At 48.1% G+C, this 19,250-nt stretch overlaps 2 protein-coding genes across 4 annotated transcripts; one reads left to right on the forward strand and one right to left on the reverse strand.

Moving 5' to 3' along the window:
- Positions 1–689: 689 nt before the first annotated feature.
- FAM151B (family with sequence similarity 151 member B) lies at positions 690–10,211 on the forward strand. Of its 2 annotated transcripts, XM_066569321.1 has the most exons (7): positions 690–717; positions 1,223–1,348; positions 2,304–2,460; positions 4,934–5,142; positions 6,709–6,844; positions 8,386–8,468; positions 9,778–10,211. In XM_066569321.1, exons 1-7 carry the CDS (start codon positions 699–701, stop codon positions 9,792–9,794), a joined length of 747 nt encoding a protein of 248 aa, XP_066425418.1. In that variant the 5' UTR covers positions 690–698; the 3' UTR covers positions 9,795–10,211. The 2 variants fall into 2 exon arrangements, with proteins under 2 accessions (XP_066425418.1, XP_066425416.1); XM_066569319.1 differs by having other exon boundaries at positions 8,386–10,211.
- A 1,690-nt stretch (positions 10,212–11,901) lies between these two features.
- On the reverse strand, positions 11,902–19,018 carry ANKRD34B (ankyrin repeat domain 34B). 2 transcript variants are annotated; one of them, XM_066569641.1, is made up of 4 exons: positions 18,907–19,018; positions 17,408–17,616; positions 16,535–16,551; positions 11,902–15,933 (listed from the first exon to the last, which is right to left on the reverse strand). In XM_066569641.1, the coding sequence occupies exon 4, from the start codon at positions 15,850–15,852 to the stop codon at positions 14,506–14,508; it is 1,347 nt and encodes a 448-aa protein (XP_066425738.1). In that variant the 5' UTR covers positions 15,853–15,933; positions 16,535–16,551; positions 17,408–17,616; positions 18,907–19,018; the 3' UTR covers positions 11,902–14,505. The 2 variants fall into 2 exon arrangements, with proteins under 2 accessions (XP_066425738.1, XP_066425737.1); XM_066569640.1 differs by having other exon boundaries at positions 11,902–16,039.
- Between the last annotated feature and the right edge of the window lie 232 nt (positions 19,019–19,250).

Below are 19,250 nucleotides of genomic sequence, written 5' to 3' on the forward strand. Positions count from 1 at the left end.
ACAGCCCTGCCCTCTCCCTGCCAGCGCTGCCGTCGCTCACACACAGACAGAGCCGGCGCTGCCCCAGCCCTGCCCCTGTGCCAGCAGGGCCCCAGGTGCCCCGCAGGCTGGGTGAGCCCTGTGTGACCTGCAGGGCTGAGTCCGGTACTGCCCTGAGCAGGGGCGGCTGCAGCACCTGGGGGCCCTGAGCCTTTACACCAGGCTGCCAGGCATGCAGGGCCCTACACCAACATCCTGATATCACAGAGAACCACAGAATTAATCAATTGCAAAATCCCTCCCAGCCCATGGAGTCCCAGCTGTGCCCCATCCCCACCTTGTCCCCAGCCCAGAGCTCTGAGTGCCACCCCCAGGTGCCACCTGCAGGGATGGGCACTGCAACCCTCCCTGGGCAGTTCCTGAGCCCCCTTTCCATGGGGAAATTCCTGCTGTGCCCACCCTGAGCCTGCCCTGGCCCAGCTGAGCACCGCGTCCTCCCGATCTGACTCCAGCGTTCGGAGCCCCTCGTGTCCGTGTCCCGGCTGCCTGTCCCCGCCTCAGGCCTGTGCTGCCGCTGAGGCTGCAAAGGACACAGCGGCACAGCAGCCCTGCTCGGGATCCTTCGGACACACGCTACACCGAGTCCCGGCCCGGCCCCGCCCGGAGCCGCGGCGGCGGGACCCAACCCCCGGCGGGGCGGGGCCGGGCCGGGCCGGGCCATGGCGAGCGGGGCGCGGGGTGAGCGCTGGGGCCGGGCCGGGGCTGTCAGGGCTGGGCCGGGGCCGGGGCTGCCGGGGCTGTCAGGGCTGGGCCGGGGCCGGGGCTGCCGGGGCTGTCAGGGCCGGGCTGGGGCCGGGGCTGTCAGGGCCGGGCTGGGGCCGGGGCCGGGCCGGGGCTGTCAGGGCCGGGCTGGGGCCGGGGCTGCCGGGGCTGTCAGGGCCGGGGCCGGGGCCGGGCCGGCGCTGTCAGGGCTGGGCTGGGGCCGGGGCCGGGGCTGCCGGGGCTGTCAGGGCTGGGCTGGGGCCGGGGCTGTCAAGGCTGGGCTTGGGGCCGGGGCTGCCGGGGCTGTCAGGGCCGGGGCCGGGGCCGGGCCGGCGCTGTCAGGGCTGGGCTGGGGCCGGGGCCGGGGCTGCCGGGGCTGTCTCAGAGCCGGGGCTGGGCCGGGGCCGGGCCCAGGGCTGTCTCGGGGCTGTGTGGGGCCGCGCTGAGGGCTGCCCGCCGTGTCCCCGCCGTGTCCCCGCAGGCGCCTGGAGCGAGTGGCCCGTGGATCACTTCCTGCGCACCGGCCACATCGCGGCCAGGGACGGGGCCGCCGTGCGCTGGTTCCACGCCGCCAACAGCCGGGCCCGGGCCGCCGAGGCCGCGCGAAGTGAGTGCGGCACAGGCCTCTTCCTCCTCCTCCTCCTCCTCCCCTTCCTCCTCCTCCTCTTCCCCTCTCTCCTCCAGGATCCCCACGGCTGTGAAATCCCTCCAGGGCTGGGCACTCCAAACCTCCCTGGGCAGTTCCAGTTCCTGAGCCCCCTTTCCTGGGGGAAATTCCTGCTGTGCCCACCACGGCCGAGCCTGAGGCAGTTCCCTCTGCTCCTGTCCCTGTTCCCTGGGCTGAAATCCCAAATCCCCCCTTTCTCCTCTCAAGGAAAGGTTGTGCAGAGCCAGAAGGGCCCTGGTGCACCAGCCTGGGTGGCAGTGAATTGTGTGTAAATTTATGTGAATATTTGCCAAACACATATTTGCATAAATGTATATATGATATCCTTTATCCTGAATACCATCAGTAGCTCTTTTCTTTGTATTTCAGCCGTCACTGTGTGTTTAGGGCCCTCTGCAAAGCTGGTAGCACTGCCCAGATTCATTACATAAAGCTGTTTTCAAGAGCCTGAGCTCTCCTGAGACTCCTCTTTGCCTGTCGTGTGTGTGAGCTAACATTTTCCTTGTCGGTTTTGGCAATGAGTCAAGGGGAATGCTCATTCTCTGCCAGTATTAAATCCTGCACTCATCTTTCCTCTCTCGGGAACCCTATTTACAGAGGAAAAGATGTGAAGTTTAACACCAGTGGATTCATATGTTGGATGTCCATTTATCTGTTCTCGTGAAGAAAAAAACCCCACGTTGTTGCTTGGCCAAATGCCCCCTCAAACATCAATTTTCACTTGGTTGAAGGCTTGCAAAGAGTTTAGTGGCTGGGAGCCCCCCAGAATGGCATCTCTTGTGTCACAGAGAGCAGCTCCCGTTGGAGTGAGGCTGCAGGGCTGCTGTGGACAGACTTGCTGGGTCGTTGTTGCCCTGAAGCCCCGAAAGCTGAGCTGCGATTTCTCAACCCCCAGGCGATGTGCACATGGTGGAGGTGGACGTCGTCCTCCGGGGAGGGGACAGGGACCCCATCCTGGCTCATCCCCCGGACACTGACAGCGACATCACCCTGCAGGAGTGGCTGGCACAGATGGGCAGCACCAACAAAGGCATCAAGCTCGACTTTAAGAGGTATCTCAACAAAGGGATTGTTGTGTTGTTTGCATTCTTACCTGTTACAGTTCTACAATTCATTGTCAACCAAACTCCTCCTTATTGTGCAGTTTAGCATTCAGAAGCATAATCCATGTGGAAACATAGTCCATAATTCTCAAAGCATGGCAAGAACAAAACCTCTAAAAGAGTTTTGAGCTACAAGTAGTGATTTTGGTTTTGCTCAGTGAATTAGGTGCTGTGAGCAGAACTTTCCCATCTGGCAGGTGAAATGCTGGTGCCTCTTTGGAAGGCTCCTTTCTCTGCCCTTACTAACTAAACATTCAGAGGTTCAGTCACAGTTTGGGCCATTAGCTGTTTCATTTCTCGAACACACCTGAAAGCCCCAGGAGATTGCCTTGGAAGAGTTTGAAATGAGCTGTGACCTCCAGACATGAAGCCCTTCAGCTCCTGACTCTTGCTTTGTCTCAGTGTCCCTGTGCTCAGTCTGTGTCGGCAGCAAATTACAAAGAGCTTCATCACTGCTTAAGGACTCCATAGAAATGCAGAAACCCCCCACGAGATAGTTGTAAAATGTGATTTATGCCTGTGGTTCTGTGTTACACAGTCACGGTTTTCATGTGAAAGTTCATGAAAGTGAAAAATGTGGGCAGGCTAAATCCTTTTATTGTCACAGGATCTGTGTGTGTCCTTCTGGGCAGAGGAGGGGAAAAGCAGCAGTAGGCATTTGTTTGGGCTTATTTCTTGTGAGTTTTGGTGAAGTTTCTCCTCCATTTTAATTATTGTTTAAATGAATTTTAAACTACCTTCCTTTCATTTTTTTTCCACAAGGAGTTTACAGCCAAGTGGAGTGATTCAAGAAAACTTTTAAAAGTACATGGCATTATAAAAGAACTATTGTATAAAAACATTTAGAAGTAAATCACACAGTGCAGATAGAGTCAAATAGTGAATTTGATGTTCCTTTGCATAATAATTAATTGGATGCCATTGCTGAAGTTTTGGAGATTTATTTCAATGGTGCTTTTAAAATGTACTTTTTTTATATCTCTGCTCTATCAGCCTGATTGACCACATAATTACATTTCCTGCTGGCTTTGGCTACTGAAATTCATGTATTCTGCAAAAGGTCTTCAGTGTCCCAGTTCTGAAATGCCAAAGTCATTTCACATGAAGTCAGCTGTAAGTCTGAGTTTTCTGAATGCTGTGCAACAAAACCAGTGCTCTGGGGTTTGTGGTTTTTGGGAGTGGATTTTTGTTGTTGTTGTTGTTTTGATTTGATTTTTTGTTTTTTCTTCTCTTTTTTTTTTTTTTTTTCTTTCTTTCCCTGTGTTGCCATTTTGCTTTGTGCTTTTTTCTCACCTTACACTTTGCAGTACAAGGGGAGGGATTCCTCTGGCCCTGACAGTCCCTTGCATATGTGAGGATATCAGCTGTTCTGGCCCCAGACTGTGAGGAATGCTGCAGCCCACACCTTAACACCATCACTGGCTTTTCTCCTACAGAGCCCGAGCTCATCTCAGTGAGTGGAATTCCTGCCTCTGCGCAGCCTTCCCAACAGCACAAAAGGCAAAATACACAAAGGGACTCTACAGAGGAAACAAGACAAGCAGCTCAGGGGACTGAACTAACCTAATTCCAAAACTCTGACCATAGTGATTTTAAATTCCTCACTGTTACACAGTGCATTAATTAATGGGCTATGACAGAAAGAAGATTTTTTTCTTGGTGTTCATTTCTTTTCCCCACTGTTCCCCATCTCTTTTCCTTCCTCAGTGCTTTGAAAGTTGTGGTAGGAAAAATCTAGCTATGCTTTTTCCTGTGGCTGGACAGGACTGTAGGAGTATGTGAGCACGGGTTGTGTTAAATGCTCACAGGGTGTCTGCACTGGTTCCTCAAGTGATGCCAGCTCATATTTAACGATTCAATAATTATCTGTCAGATGATCACTGGACAGGCAGGCTTCTGTGTGCTGCCACACTTAGGAGCTGTGGGACAAACCACAACCAGGCATTAAATGTTCAAGTGGGTGCCTTTTCTCTCTTTTAGTTGCCTTAAATTGGTCTCTGTCGTGCCTTTTATTCCCCTAGTACAGGTGCATCACCTTGCATGCATCTGAAGGTAGCTTTGAGTCTGGATCTGCCTAATGATAAAATCTTTTCCAGTTTGAGTGTGGTTAAGGTGGGGACAGATGGCTTTCACTCTCTGGGCTGGATTTGCAGCAGTTGTGGCTGATGCAGCACAAGTGTTAGAGACTGCAGTGGCTTCCCTTGTTAAAACCCTTCTCAGGCCTGAGATGAAGAGGTGGCAAGGTCAGGGGGTCAGGGTGAGGCCAGGAGGTGCTGGGAGCAGGGGGTGGGAGTTGGGGTTTTACTCCTGCAGGGGCAGTCAGGGGATGGCAGCGGGCGCTGGGTGCGCCCTGCCCGGCGCAGAGGCTGCGGTGACACTGGGGTGACACTGCCATCCTGACCCTGCCCTGTGTCCTGCGCAGCCTGGCCGCCGTGGGACCCTCCCTGGAGCTGCTGGGGCAGGCGGGGCAGTCCCTGGACAGACCCGTGTGGCTGAACGGGGACATCCTGCCGGGGCCCTGCGGGAGCTGCGCGCCGCTGGACGCCCGCGCCTTCCTGAGCGCCGTCACCTCCTCCTGCCCCGATGCCACCCTGTCCCTGGGCTGGACCACGGGCTGCCACCGAGGGCAAGGTAAGGGCAGGGCTCCTGTGCTTCCTGTGCTGCAGCTGGCAGCAGCCCCAGGCCATGTCCTCGGCTGGGAACTGCAGTGACTCTGGGGACCCTGTCCTGTGCTGCGGTGTTGGACAGAGCACTGTGCAGCGGTCAGATCAGTGCTGCAGTGGCAGCACAGATGGGTGAAAACCACATCTTTTTGTTCCTAAAATAAGCTGGTTTGTGCTTCAGCTCCTTCTCACCTGCTGAGCACTTCTGAGGGACAAACTCCTTAGCCTCTGTTTCAGGGAGGGCTGTCCCTGAATCCTGGGAGCATTGATCTGGTGGTCGGATGGCATGAATCCTGAGGAAAAACAGATCAGCTGAAAATGTGGAACTTTATCTCTGCTTTTTTTGATCACTGAAGTCAAATCATGGGTCAGCCTTATCCCTAACATTTCATTTCTCTTGGAAAGTTGAATTTTTGGAGTTAGCTTTCCAATTTTCATTAATATAGGGTCTTTTTCACAGGCTTCCTCTTGCAATTCTCATGAGAAGTAGAGTCCCCTCCAGTATTGTCTGGGGCCACCGTGTCAGGATTATACACTACTCCCATTGCTTCTTACTTATTAGCAAGATTTAGTATTCTGTTGTATGGTACACTGCAGTGTTATTAAAGTGTTCAGTGCTTTCTCCCAGGTATTTTCAGTGCAGGAAAAAATTGCTGGAAAATGCATTAGAAATACTGGGTAACCTGTGAAAACAAATTTCACTTCATCTCCATTCCAAATTTCAGTTTATGGAAATACTAAGTGAGTTCTACTATAAAACTTAAGAAAACTAGCTCATCTGAGTGATTTCACCTAGAAGTTGCTGCTTGGCCCAGAAAACTTTCTTTAATATTTACTGTGTTTTTACTCTTTCTAGTCACTGCATTCCATTTGAGTAATGGAGGAAAAAATTATTAACTGTTGTTATAGGATTTTCATAGCCTGTAGAAACAAAAGAACAGTCAATTTAATTTGAAAGAGCTCCAGTCCTTATAAAAACCCCAGCAAAGGCACTTTTAGTATTTTAGATTGCTCGATTGTAGCAGTTTTAGGCACAGAATGTTTTTGTCCATGCGTGTTGATTTGTGTACATCTTCATTCCTAGGATTAACTTAAGTTTTCGTCCTAATTTTTTCTTAATGTTTTTATTTTTAAAGGGTCCCCAACAATGTTAAACTAGGCCATATTGAAGTCAGTGGCAGGAGAATTTTTTAGAGAAAGGACAAAGATACATTAAAAATGCCACGTGCTGTAGAGCTGTATGTAAAGTAAGTAAGCGTGTATGTAAAGTATGGGAAATAAAGGTTTTCATAGCAAGTTCATTTTCCATGTTGATAGTGCATTTATTGCATTTTTCCTCTGGGGCGTTTGCTGCTCAGAGCCACGCAGCAGTTTCGGGGTGGTGCTGTGTGGTTTTGAGGAACGCTGGATGTGCAGGTTTTGTGTGTCCAGGGGACCCCAGGGGCGCGGGACTGCGTCTGTCCCCAGGATCAGAGAGCTCTGAGTGTCCGCAGGGGCTCAGAGTGAGCTCTGTGAGTGTGCTGTGTGTCCCCAGGCTACGAGTGGCCCGTGGTGCAGGAGATGTGGCGGCTGTGCCGCGCGCTGTCCCAGCCGGTGACGTTCGCGGTCAGGGCTGCGCTGGTGCCCGGCTCCCTCCCGCAGCTGCAGTGGCTGCTGCAGCAGTGCCCCAGGTCAGTGCTGCTCCCTCTGCATCCCTCAGCCCCTGGGCCCTGGCCCGTCCCGACCAGCCCTGTGTCACACTCAGCCCAGAGGCATTGGAAATGTGGAAATTCTTCTTCTCCCAGCGCTTCATTTCCCACAGGCCTCCAAGCGTTTGAGTCCTCAGACAGAAGTGGTCACTATTAATTTCTCTAAAGTAGTTAAATTCCAGAAGCTTATTTTTCATTACCTACTATGAGGACTTTTAAATGGTGCATAGCTGTGGAACCCGGCTGTGCTGCAAACATTTCCTGAGATGAATATAGTTAAATAGACTAAATAGTTTGATGTTGCAATTGGGAATTCATCCAATCCAAAGACTTTGTATTGGGTTCGCTATTTATATTTTTTGTAGCATTTTTGAGAAATGTCAAAGATGATTTCTAAATTGGAAGTCAGGTGTTTCCCTCCATGCTAATTAATTTTACTGAGGCACTTGAAATGTATTCAGTGGTTTTCATACAGGAACTTACATTTTTCTTTCAAAATCATTCTTACCAACCCTTAAGCATTTAATTATAAAAATTATTCACATGTAATAGAATGAGAATAAAAACAGCTTCCCACATACTGCCATTTACTCATCTTTTTCAACTGTTGTGCCTACCCAGAGTTTAATAAAACCGTTCCAACCAAGGTCAAAGCCCAAGACAAAAAACTTAAGGGAATCTCTGAAAAATTTCTAATTATTCAGAAAAACAGGGTGAACAAATTAAGTGCTGATATTCTTTTTTATGATGAGCACTCAAGACAGAAATTGTTAAATTCCTGGGAAATTGATTTTAAAATGTTATTGCACTAAGAATGTATCTTATGAATTTTGTCAGTCTCAAATATCAATGGATACAAACATTCCAACTGAAATACTGGGATTTTTCTCTTTTACCTCCTCATAAAAGTCAGGGGGGTTCTTCAGTGGCATGATTAGAAGACAGACAGAAATTCCTGAGCCAGTTTTGCTCCCATACAACTGAATGTTCATTTATCCATTTCTAAAATTAATACAGTTCTATTAAACAAAAGGGAAAAACGAAGTATATGTCATGTGGAGGATGTGGAAATAATGCTTTAACTGAATAATGCTTTGGGGGATTTCAGTGTTTTTTGAGAAGTTGTGTGCTGCAGTTAATGAGAATTGGATTAGGTGGCATCTCTAGACATTGCTGATGTGACAAAGCACAACAATCACCTGTATCTGGGATTGCATCATATGTCCTGTTTTGAGGCTCAGCTTATGACTATTGATTAATTTATCAAACCTTAAATGCTCAGTCTGGCAAATTTTGTTGCTGGATATTTACCTGGGGTTTTTTATTTAAATCCCTCTGAGGTTTGGCAGAACAATCACAGATAAATTGGGGGTATTTAATTACATTTCTAAAGTTATGATGTGTTAATCCTGAGTATTTTTAGGAGTCTGTTTTAGTGCAATGTCTTCCTGGTTTACATGCTTTATCTTAACATACTCTTTTTCTCTTTGTTTTGTTTGTTTTCTCCCTGTTTCTGGACATAGGTACAGCCTCACTGTTTGGACAGGAAAGGAGGATGTGTATTCTGTAGAAGACTTGCTTCTCATCCGAGAAAATTTTGATAAAAGTAGGGTTTATTATGACATTTTTGAGCCACAAAATTCTGAATTCAAAAAAGCCATTGGAATAGAATAGTAGATGCAAAGCAGGCAATGCCTGACCCTATAGTGCTTTAAACTGTAAACCCCTTCAAATGTGAGGATATTTTATTCAAAGAAATGCAATTTCCTTGCCAGAAGGGCCGTGTTGAGCACGCCTGTGGTTACTGGAGGAGTTTTGGTTTGGCACTGTGCAGAAACAGAAATGCAGTGCCGTCCCCATTGGCCCTGCTTTGGCGTGGGACCCTGGTGCCACACTGGAGGAGGGGAGGATGGCACTGCCAGCTGCTCTGCCCGTGGTCACCGTGCCCGTGGTCACCGTGCCCGTGGTCACCGTGCCCGTGGTCACCGTGCCCAGGCAGTGCCAGGGCAGTGCCATGGCCAGCGAGCAGCCCTGGCTGGTGCTGAGCTGGGCTGGGTGTGGGCAGCAGTGCCCACACCTGGGCTGTCCCCATCAGGGCTGTCCCTGCTCTGGGCTGTCCCCATCAGGGCTGCAGGCACATCCCCATGGCTCTCAGGCCCTCAGGTGCATGATGGTGGCTCGGCCCTCACTGGGCCCGTGCGGCCCTGCAGCTCTCAGAATTCTCCACAGTGGAAATTTCCCAGATAAAAGCTAAACCCCTGCTAACCACCTGCAGGAAGAGCCTGACCTGGTTCATTAAAGCCATTTATTTCCTCTTTTGCTGCTGCAATTCGCCAAAATTCACACAGATTGAGACACCGACCCTGGGGGATTGGCTTCTGCCAAACACCACAAACGATAGCAGAAAAACCAAAGGTTTCTGCCACAATCACAGAGGACATCTTAGCCTCTGAGTAACAGCTAATGCCCTGAGAGGCATTACTTTGTCAACCTCTTGTCCTCCTTTCCCATTCCTCTCACATGGTTCCTGTAGGAATTTCATTAACTCATCTGTTAACCTAACAGATACTGTACACAGCACTTTACAGGCTGTTAGTACTAAAGTAAACTACAGTAATTTTTGGCTCTTACATGGCATTGGTACAGCTGTGATAAAACAGTTACATTTCTTAATCCTACATTTTGAATTATCGTGATCTCACACTAAAATTCAAGACTCCCTTTTGTAATCTACAACTCCTTTGGGAGATTTATCTAATAGTTGTTTTCCCTTATTGAGGGGTAGAGCTTTCTTCATTTTGGTCATTTACCCATAAAATGAGTGGCAGTAACAACCAAAGGGTCAGTCTTGGCTGTCTGATTTCTACAGTGAGTTTGGAGAAGCAATTCATTCTTCAGTTGTGTTTTTTTTGCAGGCAGTTGCATTCACTGATTTGCAGGATTTCATCTCTCAATGGTAGGCCTCTTTGGGACCACAGGCACACATTTTTCTGCTGTTTATAAATCCTCCCACTGACCAGTTCCCACCTCAAGTACTGGGATTTGTTAAAACTCATAAAACTATTAAGTAGAAAACATCAGCAACTGCCAGAAGTATTTTTAAGGAAGAAGTATATCTGAGCAATATCTGTGGATGTCAGTAAACAGGATAATCAGATAAAATTAAAGCAGACATCATCTGGATTACCAGGAAATGGCTATGTGGTGAATATGATTATTCTGTATGGATTATTCTATATATATGAATTTCTGTAAGTAATTTTACCTATGTATCTTTGCTAGTCCTCTGTGAAGTTGTTTATGTCAGTCTAGTCTGACTTGCACATAAATAAATTAATCTGATTTTGTTTCTCTGTGTTTATTCAAATGCTCTCCTAAAATAAAATGTGTTGCTGTGGGCCTGGCAGGGAGACATTAATGTGGCTTTAACATATATGTACAGGTCAGGTTTATTTTTAAGAACCAAGACGTTTTTGAGAGAAGGCAGGCTGTAACTCACTCCACCTGCAAAACTCGCATGAAAGTGTTCAAAGTTGCTGATGCTTTCAGGGAAAAAATACAGGAATTCACTGCAGTTCCTCAGCGTGCCTCTGTGTCTGAGTTTCAGGAACTTGAGAATAAATAGCCTCGTGTATATTTCTAGAAAATCTCTCTGATGTTCAGCATAAGATCCCAGCATCATTTTTAACTAGCTGGCCACAATTTTTGGGACAAAACCCCTGGATTAACAGGAGCTCTGCAGCTGCCTGCGTCATCAGTCCGGGAGATGCCTGGCTCAGGTAACAGGTGCTGCTGAAAAACAGGAATTTTGCATATTTAGACATATACATATATATGTGTGTATATTTATCTCAATGTTGGGGAGCTTTTTCACAAAAAAGGTCAACAGGTATACAGGAGTGAAAGACCCATTGTCTTTCCAAGAGGGTTGACAGCTGGGTGTTTTATGGGAATATTTAGTGATGACAACTGGAATTTTATCCCTTTGACCCTGAAACCTCCCCCTGAGCTTCCTTAAGGTGTTTTGTTATGAAACCTGATTTCCTCGAAGTTAGTGCAGTGCCAGTATTTACAGTGAAAATGTAAGAATATTTATAAACCCCTTGCTTTAGTTGGGAAAGTAGTTAGTTGTGCTGTGTATGGCATGCAGAGAGATAAAAGTCTTACATGGGATTGACGAGGAGAAGAAAGGAAATTTAGTGCCTACTTAGTTTACTGTTTTTCTTGTATAGCTGCATCAAATTATGGCAATATTCTTTTAGAAGTGCTGTGCAGTTGTAAAAGACAAAGATCACAACAAAGCAATTACTCCTTAAAAGCGAAACCAAATTAAATGTGCAGGGAAAGATATTTTGAAGCCTATACTTTGAACATTGCACCTTAAATACAACCTTGAAAACTGCTAGTTTATGACATTTTTGTGTAGTGACTTGCTGCTCTTAAATCCCTTAAACCAAAATAACGGGAATTGTTACATAATCACTGCTTTTTGTGAAGCCTCCAGCATTTGTTTTGAAGTGACTTTCATTGCACGGTCTCTCAGCCTTCTGCAGGGAACATGAAGGGAGAAACCCGGATTGTTTCGCACCTTTCCCCAGCCGGCAGGTGGCTGTGCGATCCTGCCTGCCCTGGCGGTGTCACCGCGGCACCGCTGCGGCCGCAGCCCCGCTCCCCCCCAGCCGCGGTGCAGCCAAGGACACCGAAAAGGCTTGTTTTTCACCCAGGATTTAACACCAGGCACTCGGGTCAGGCTGACCGTGCTCTGCTGAAAAGAACATCGCCGTGGCTGGGAAATGTCATGGAGTCAGGCTTCAAAGATAACACAAGTGCATCTCTGCTCCACAAGTGGAGCCGCAGGAAGCTTCCGGCAGGTGGAGAGAGCCTCTCTCGCACCATACCCTGGACAAATTTAGCTGTATTGGATTAAATCGAAGTAACTGTTCCCATTTTCTTGTACAGAGGCAGCCTGAGAAACACTTGTGAGTGAGTACCTTTTGCAATGACTCATCATTTCCTGAGTAGTGAATAAAAGCATGTGCTTATTTCCATGTTCCCTCTGAGGGGGAAAAAATAACTTTTATTTATTCAGCATAACAACAGCAAGAGAACAAAGCTTTTTCCTTTGAAGGTCACTTGTAACAGTAACACAAACAATAATACTAACACTTCACACCACTTTACATCACAATCACACAATACTGGTAACACTAGCAAAAAACTTCCCTTTTCAAGACACTTGCCACTTCCCTCCACTGTCTGAGCATTTAATAGAAAAATTATGGTTTCATTTAAGGAGCCATGGTCCCAGATACATAATTAATTTTAAAATCAAAACAGCATAAATTGGGGTTTATACCCTCAGCAAAGATACCAGTTAGAACACCTGGTGATAGTCAATTTCTTCTAAGAAAGAATTTTTATTTTTTAAAGATCTATTTTCCCCTTCAAATATTTAACTTCACTATGAGATGAACGGTTGAGAACTTGCCATTTCCCTTTGTATTATCATAAAAACATTAGGAAAGTTTAATCTGTGTAGGGACTAATTTGTACTCAGTTAATACTGACATATGTTGTTGCACATAATTTCTGTATCTTAAAAATATGTCCACATAATCCTTTTTTGTACCTGACGTACAGAGGGCCTGAAGGAAAAGGCAGAACCTGAATGGAAACAAATACTCCCAAAAGTTATTTACAGAGAGTATATGTTGGCAATCCCCATGGTTTAATGTTTAGAATCCCCATTAAATTGTTTTATGGTGATGATCCCCATTAAATATTTGAATATTGGTGATCCCCTTCAAATTATTTCATGTCCCCGATCGTCTTTAAATCGGCTTCTGTTTAAGATCCCCGTACCACTGTTTTATGGTTAAGATCCCCGTTACATTGTCTCCTACTAAGTGCAAAGCTAAATAACATTACAGGGTTTTTTAGGCAATGCCAGATTTCGTGAACTTTGACTGAAGCTGCAACATACCCACTGAGCATTTTCAATAAATAAATACCTAATTTCAGTATACTGAAATTCACATTACACAGACACAATTTCAATACAACTAATGTCTGTAAATTACAACACAACAGAACACATTCACTTTTTCTCAAAATTTAGAGGATGAGATCTAAATGCAATACCAGAATTCCAACATCTATGGGATGCACACAAAGACAAGGGAGATACTCAGAATCACAAGACACTAAAGGAAAGAAAGATTTTTAGATAGAGATACCCAAAATACACAGTAGCTCAGAGGCTGCAGAGGACTGCTTTCCACTGGTGGCGAATTCAGGCCTCTGTTTCAAATTAGCAGAATGTGGGTTTCCATCTCCCAGGTGAGTTTCATAATTAGACTCACAGGATCACAGAGTGATTTGGGTTGGAAACCATCTGAAATAAAAGCCCATCTCATTCCAAGGCCCCTGCCACGGCAGGGACACCTTCCAGTAGACCAGGTGGCTCCAAGCCACTGGCACATGCCAGGGATGGGGCAGCCACAGCTTCTCTGGGGAAGCTGTGCCAGGGCCTCACCTTCCCTGGAGCTGTTGGGTTATCTGTTTTGGGTCTGTCTGAGCGGGAGGGCAGAGCTCCTCGCTGCTCCCCAGTGTGTGTGTGTGTGTGTGTGTGCAGTGCCCCTGCTCGTGCAGACGCTCCGGGTGTGTCCCGGTGTCCGTTCCCGGTGAGGAGCGCTGTCACGGGGGCACATGGACCCGGCCCGCCGGCCAGGTCTCCTTTTGGGGGCTCCAGAACTGCAGGAGGCTACAGAGCCTGTTCCAGGCGCAGGCTCTGCCCCCCGCACCCTCGCTTCCCCCAAATAAAAGCGCTTTTCCTCGGTTTCCTGAATAAAAGAAATCGCTCTGGAGCGGATTCCAGAGGCTGCGGCTGCAGCAGCCCGCGGTGCCCGGGACGGCCTGAGCGGGGCTGGCGTGTGGCACACCCCGGGCAGGTGGGTCACTCGCCCTGCTGGCCCCCGGCAGCGCTGCGGAGCTCCGGGGCTGCCACCGCCGGCGCCCGGGGCCCGGCGGGCTCGGGGGCACGCTGCCAGCCCGCAGCCGGGGCTCGGCGGGCAGCACAGCCCTGCCACACCAGTGCCACCAGCCGTGACGTTCTGCGGGGCTGCTGCGGCCAGGAGACACGGCCGGCGTGCGCCTGCTGCCGCCCGCCCCGCCGCACGCCGCTGCCTCGGGGTTTCTGTGCGTGTATTTACAAGCTGGACACAGGCAGTCTGGGCTCCGGCATCACAGTCAAACGCTTCGGGGTCCCAGACTCCGTGTGCACCACCTCTCTGGGTGCTGCAAGGGCGTGCGCTTGGGGAAAGCCTGGAGGGGTAGTATTTACAACCTACAATGAGAACTGCAACACTTAAGGACTGCTGTGGGTTGTCTGTCACAGGCAAGTTGAAAACTTTACAAAACCAGCAAAACAAATACTGCTTAGATTGCAGAGGACAGCCTCATTAGACGTCTTTTCATTTACTTTCTGGGCTGTACCACTAATCCTGAGGCAGACATTACTTTACATGACAGACCTGCTCTATTTTGTGATACATACTATTACAATCAAGGACTGCGGTGAATTTATTTACATGTAAATATCCCCTTTGCTCTTCTGTTAAAGATTCAGTGAGTGCTGAATCTGTTTAGACTGTGATCTGCTCATAGGGCCTCCTCCGCATCAGATTCGTCTCTTTGGGCCCCTTAGGGAAAGCAGATCCTGGGGGTGCTAGGTGAGTTTGTCCATAAGAAACCATTCCAGACACTGTGTTTATGACAGTCAGCTCTGGAACTGGGGGGCGGGGGCTCACATTCAGGGGAGGCAGAAAACCTGGCCTCGTCTGATCCAGCACTAAGGCTCCTGAGGCCTCTTCCTCTAGGGGAGCCTGACTTCTGCCTCTGGGAGAAACAGGAGACATCTCCAGACCTCTTCTTGGACTTCGCAACAAAGTCTGGTATGTAGGAAGAATCTCTCTATTTCCTTTTGGTGACTTACTACCTTTGGTATCAGCAGCAGGAATTAGACTGTTGGTTAACAGAGAACCAGAGATGTTGTAATTTGATTCTCCACTTCCTTTCTTGATAATACTGCCGAGGTCTGAAAGTAAGCTGATTTGTCCCAAACTGGCATCCATGCCCATGGGAATCTCACTGGGGTTGTGTTTCTCTTCGACAAAAGGAGGCTGATAGTTGATTGCATCACGTAGTGCTTTCCTTGACATGGTTTGATCAGAGGTTCTCAGTGCCTGAGCAGTGTCCTTCCTGTCTCTACTTTCATGACTGGAGGTGACACTCTTGCACAAGTCAAGGTCATCAACTTTACAGCAGAGCTCTTCCATGGGACTGATACTCTGGAGTTCTTGTGGAGAAGCAAGTTTCCTCTGCTGGAACACTGCTGGACAGCACTTTAGCCACGGATCACACTGCAGGACCTGTGTCAGCTTGAACCGTGCTGGTGTGGAGCTGGATTTGGTCATCAGTGGCACTCTTTCAGAGGAGTTGTCCCCCTGCTGCCCACCATACAGCTCTTTATAGCTGAATGGGTCTTCTGGACCCTCGTCTGGTTCTATCTCTGACGGGGAGATGCACTCAGCTGGGGAAGCGCATTCCTCGAGGTCTGGAGGAGGCACGTTCAGGTACTGCTTTGTCTTCTGCCTGCCCGAGGCGGACTTGTCGGTGGTGATGATGATGACCTCTTTCCCTCGCGCCTTGCAGGCCTTCAGCAGCAGCTCCAGCGTGTCTCTGTCGGCAGCGTTGATGGCGTACACCAGCGCGGAGCAGTTGGAGTGGTCCGGCAGGCTGGGGTCAGCGCCGCTCATCAGCAGCAGCGACACCACCTCGGGGCCTGCCTTCTCCAGGCAGGCGTGCATCAGGGCCGTCTTGCCCGACTTGTCCTGGATGTTGGGGTCGGCCTTGTTGTCCAGCAGGTACTTGACCATCCTGGCCTTGCTGGCGCTCTGCAGGTCGGCGTGCTGGGTCATGCAGGCCACCATGAGCGGGGTCTCGCCGCGGCTGTTGCTCTCGTTGACGTAGGCGCCGCCGTCGATCAGCAGCCGCGTCAGCCGCAGCCGCCGCTGGTACACGGCCTTGATCAGCGAGTAGCCCTCGGGCGGCATGTCCCCCGCCTCCATGGCCCTGCTCTGCCCTCGGCACCTGCCCTGGCCTCACAGCCTCACTGGCCTGCCTCAGAAAGCACACGCGTCCCCGGGGCAAGGAGAAGGAAACGGGGAGAAAATAACAGAGGGTTTAACTGCGCTAATTGCTCCTGGACACGCCCTCGTATTTTGTGAAAAAACTATGAGGGGAAGAAAAGAAGAAAGGTTTTCCCACCCCTTAGACTTACAACAAATGTGTTGAAAACTTTAAAAAACCCCTTCAATATAATTATTATGTTTATATAAGATTAAAGCATGACTGTCACCTTCTTACTTTTTGACTGTCCTTTACACAGTCCTCTGCCTGAGTAGAGAGTATCAGCTCCACAACAAAAGAAACATTTGACAACATCAAAGAGAATGAGGAGGTTTCACACAAAAAATTAAGAGCTTAAATTACATTAAGCATACATAACATTCATAACAATATACATTTGTAAATAACAATACACAGTCATATAAGAAAGTATACCTCCAGACATGCAACTGAAACTTCTTTGTCTTGTATGTGCTTGCTTACCTGTGCGTAGGGAAAACCTTCAGAGAGAAAAAAAAAATCAGTCTTTAATAGCTGGCAGAGCAATATTACTCCAATACAAGATTAGATATGCATTAAATTATTACATTCATTTATTTAAAATGTCTTTCCAGAGAAATAAAAATGTTAAACTGGTTTAACTGTAAAGGCAATTAATCATTTTTATTCATCACTGAAACCACTAGTAATGGTGATTTACTGAAAAGCATTAATTTAATTCTGTTTTACTGTGAATACGAAAATCGAAGGATGATCTCAATATACTTTGTTCAAAAGTCCAACAAGCAAAAAAAAAGAGAGTCAGATTTACTCCCTGGAAATCTGGGGAGGAAATTTGACTTTGACTGGTGGCTTGTTTTTTTCACCCCTCTATCTTGATAAAACATTTTTAAAAGGTAATTGCATCAAAATTACTTTAGGGATTCACTCCATTATAATAAAAGTACAGGACTCAGTACTGTCTATTTCAGCTTTCATTGAAGTGCAAATCATTATTATGATTTTCATGTGTACTTTTGACAAGTAATGTATTCATGATTATTGTAAAGTCTTTTATAAATGTATCCACTCAATTTGTGCATGTAGATTTCCAGAAGGAAACTGCAGAGAAATACCTGGTAGATAACACACATGTTGGAATTCTGGCTGTGTTCTCCCCTGGAAGTTTTGACCTACCTGGAAGTTGCTGGTGATTTTACATTTCTTTCCTATTTATCTAAACCTCCTATGATACTTAACTTTACTTAAGGGACAGCATATAGCTTTTATCACATAAGCCTTTCCATCTGTAGAAATCCCTTTTATGGCCAAAAGAACATTAAATATTAAACAGGCATGGACAGAGAATAATGCTACCTGAAGTGGTGCAGCAGGTCAGGGCTGAAGCTGAGACTGCTTCTGATGCATCTCCTCGAACCCCTCCTGTTGCTGAAATTCGCTGTTTCTGCCGACTTCAGCAGGTCTGAGGCGGGGAAGGCTGACATAAGACAATAGCTGGAGTTGGAAAGTTAGGAGTAAATGGGGTTGGCAGGTATGAGCCTGCCTGGAGAAAGCCTGAGATGTTTCTGTGCAGAGAAAAGTGAAGACAAGATTCATGAAATGGGGAAGAGAAAGACACAAATTCTTCAGAATCACATACTCTACCATCAAAAGAAAGTTTTATAGGTTCACAACTGGAACAACACAATGCAGAACACACTCCCGAGGGCTGTATGACAGCCACAGCTTCATCTGTTAATCATATCGCACCTGGACTGGCTACAACCTGCTCCAAAACCCCCACAGCTGGCTTTTTTGAAGTGAAAGACCACCGGCAAAGCAGATTCCCTAAAATAGTAATTTATCGGAAAATTCATCACAGATTGGTGCTGAACAGATTGGGACTATACAGCACTCCTAAATTTAATAAACTGCCATGTCAGAGGCACTCCATGAGTTTCTGAGCTATCGGGACTGACACAGGTGCTTCTCACCTGTGGAGGTAAACTTTGAAAGCAGCTTCAAGCTTTAAAGCAGTTTGAGGAATGAGGAACTTACGGAACTCAGTCTGTGACACTGAATCATGGGCTGGTCTGTCAAATCACCCACAAATTCCTCTTATTCTTGTGCAAATAATATTTCTGCACTGTGCTGTTTAGAAAGGGCTTAGCTTTGTTTTCAAACAGCAATATTGTCCTGGAAAGTACTCTGAGACAAAATAGCACCAGGCACCTCATAGTATGAAAACCTGGTTCTGAATCTAATAGTCTAATCACAGCACTGAGGGGAAAAGAGCCCATCGACGTTATAACAAAAAACAAATGAAGTCAGTGTCATGAATGCGTGATAGGAATGAAGGACTCCTTGCAAACTATTCCTCACCTGTTTAATGTGAGAGCCAGATTTCCTGCCCTCCGAGCCTCAGCACCCTCACTGTTAAACAAGCTCTCACAGTTGTGTTTAGAGAGTCTAGAATCATTCCAGGGATATTGTCATTGATTCTCATCTCGGAAAAAAGCTTTCACACTCAAAGAGCATGAGCACTTCGGTATTTTTATGATTCTTCATATACATATTAAACCTGGCAAATTCAGTCAGGGTAGTAAAAACTTGTTTTGCTACTTTAAATTTACCACGTACGAGTTACTTTTGACTTAAAAAAATTCCCATTCCAACGCTGCCAAAACTGCTCCACCACCACCACCCCAAAGTTTCCACCACAACTCGCAACCTGACGGCTCTAAAGGGCTCCCTGAGCGGAGCCGGGAAAGAGCAGGGACCGCAAACTTCTCGGCAGCGACAAGCACACACAGCAGCAACACGCAGACACCACGAGAAGGAGATGAAGGCTGCGAGAATTAGTTTAAATACTTTACCGCGCTGTCGGCGGCGAGGCGGCAGCGCCGTTCCATACGCGCTCGGCTCCGCTGCGGGCGGGCGGACGGGACGGAGCCGCCGCTCCTAGCGCTCCCGGCGGCGCCAGCGACACCGGGACACTCAGCAGCGCCGGGACACCGAGCGCCGCCCCCGGCACCGCCCTCGGCCTCGGCGGGGCTGCGCTGCCCCTCCACAGCCGCTGCCCCGCGCAGCCCCCACCCCCGGGCCCACCCCCGCGGGCCCGCCCTGAGCCCCGCGGCTGTTCCCCAGCCCCGGAGCCGGACCCACAGCCCCTCACACCCTCAGCAGCCCGCGGCTGTTCCCCAGCCCCGGAGCCGGACCC

The sequence above is a fragment of the Molothrus aeneus genome, chromosome Z, assembly GCF_037042795.1.
Source record: "Molothrus aeneus isolate 106 chromosome Z, BPBGC_Maene_1.0, whole genome shotgun sequence".
Lineage (NCBI taxonomy): Eukaryota > Metazoa > Chordata > Aves > Passeriformes > Icteridae > Molothrus > Molothrus aeneus.

Coding starts and splice junctions, on each gene's coding strand:
- FAM151B (XM_066569319.1), top strand. Junction 1,349..2,303: donor GGCCGCCGAGGCCGCGCGAA/GTGAGTGCGGCA, acceptor CTCAACCCCCAG/GCGATGTGCACATGGTGGAG. Junction 5,143..6,708: donor GGGCTGCCACCGAGGGCAAG/GTAAGGGCAGGG, acceptor GTGTGTCCCCAG/GCTACGAGTGGCCCGTGGTG.
- ANKRD34B (XM_066569640.1), bottom strand. CDS start 15,990: ATGGAGGCGGGGGACATGCCGCCCGAGGGCTACTCGCTGATCAAGGCC.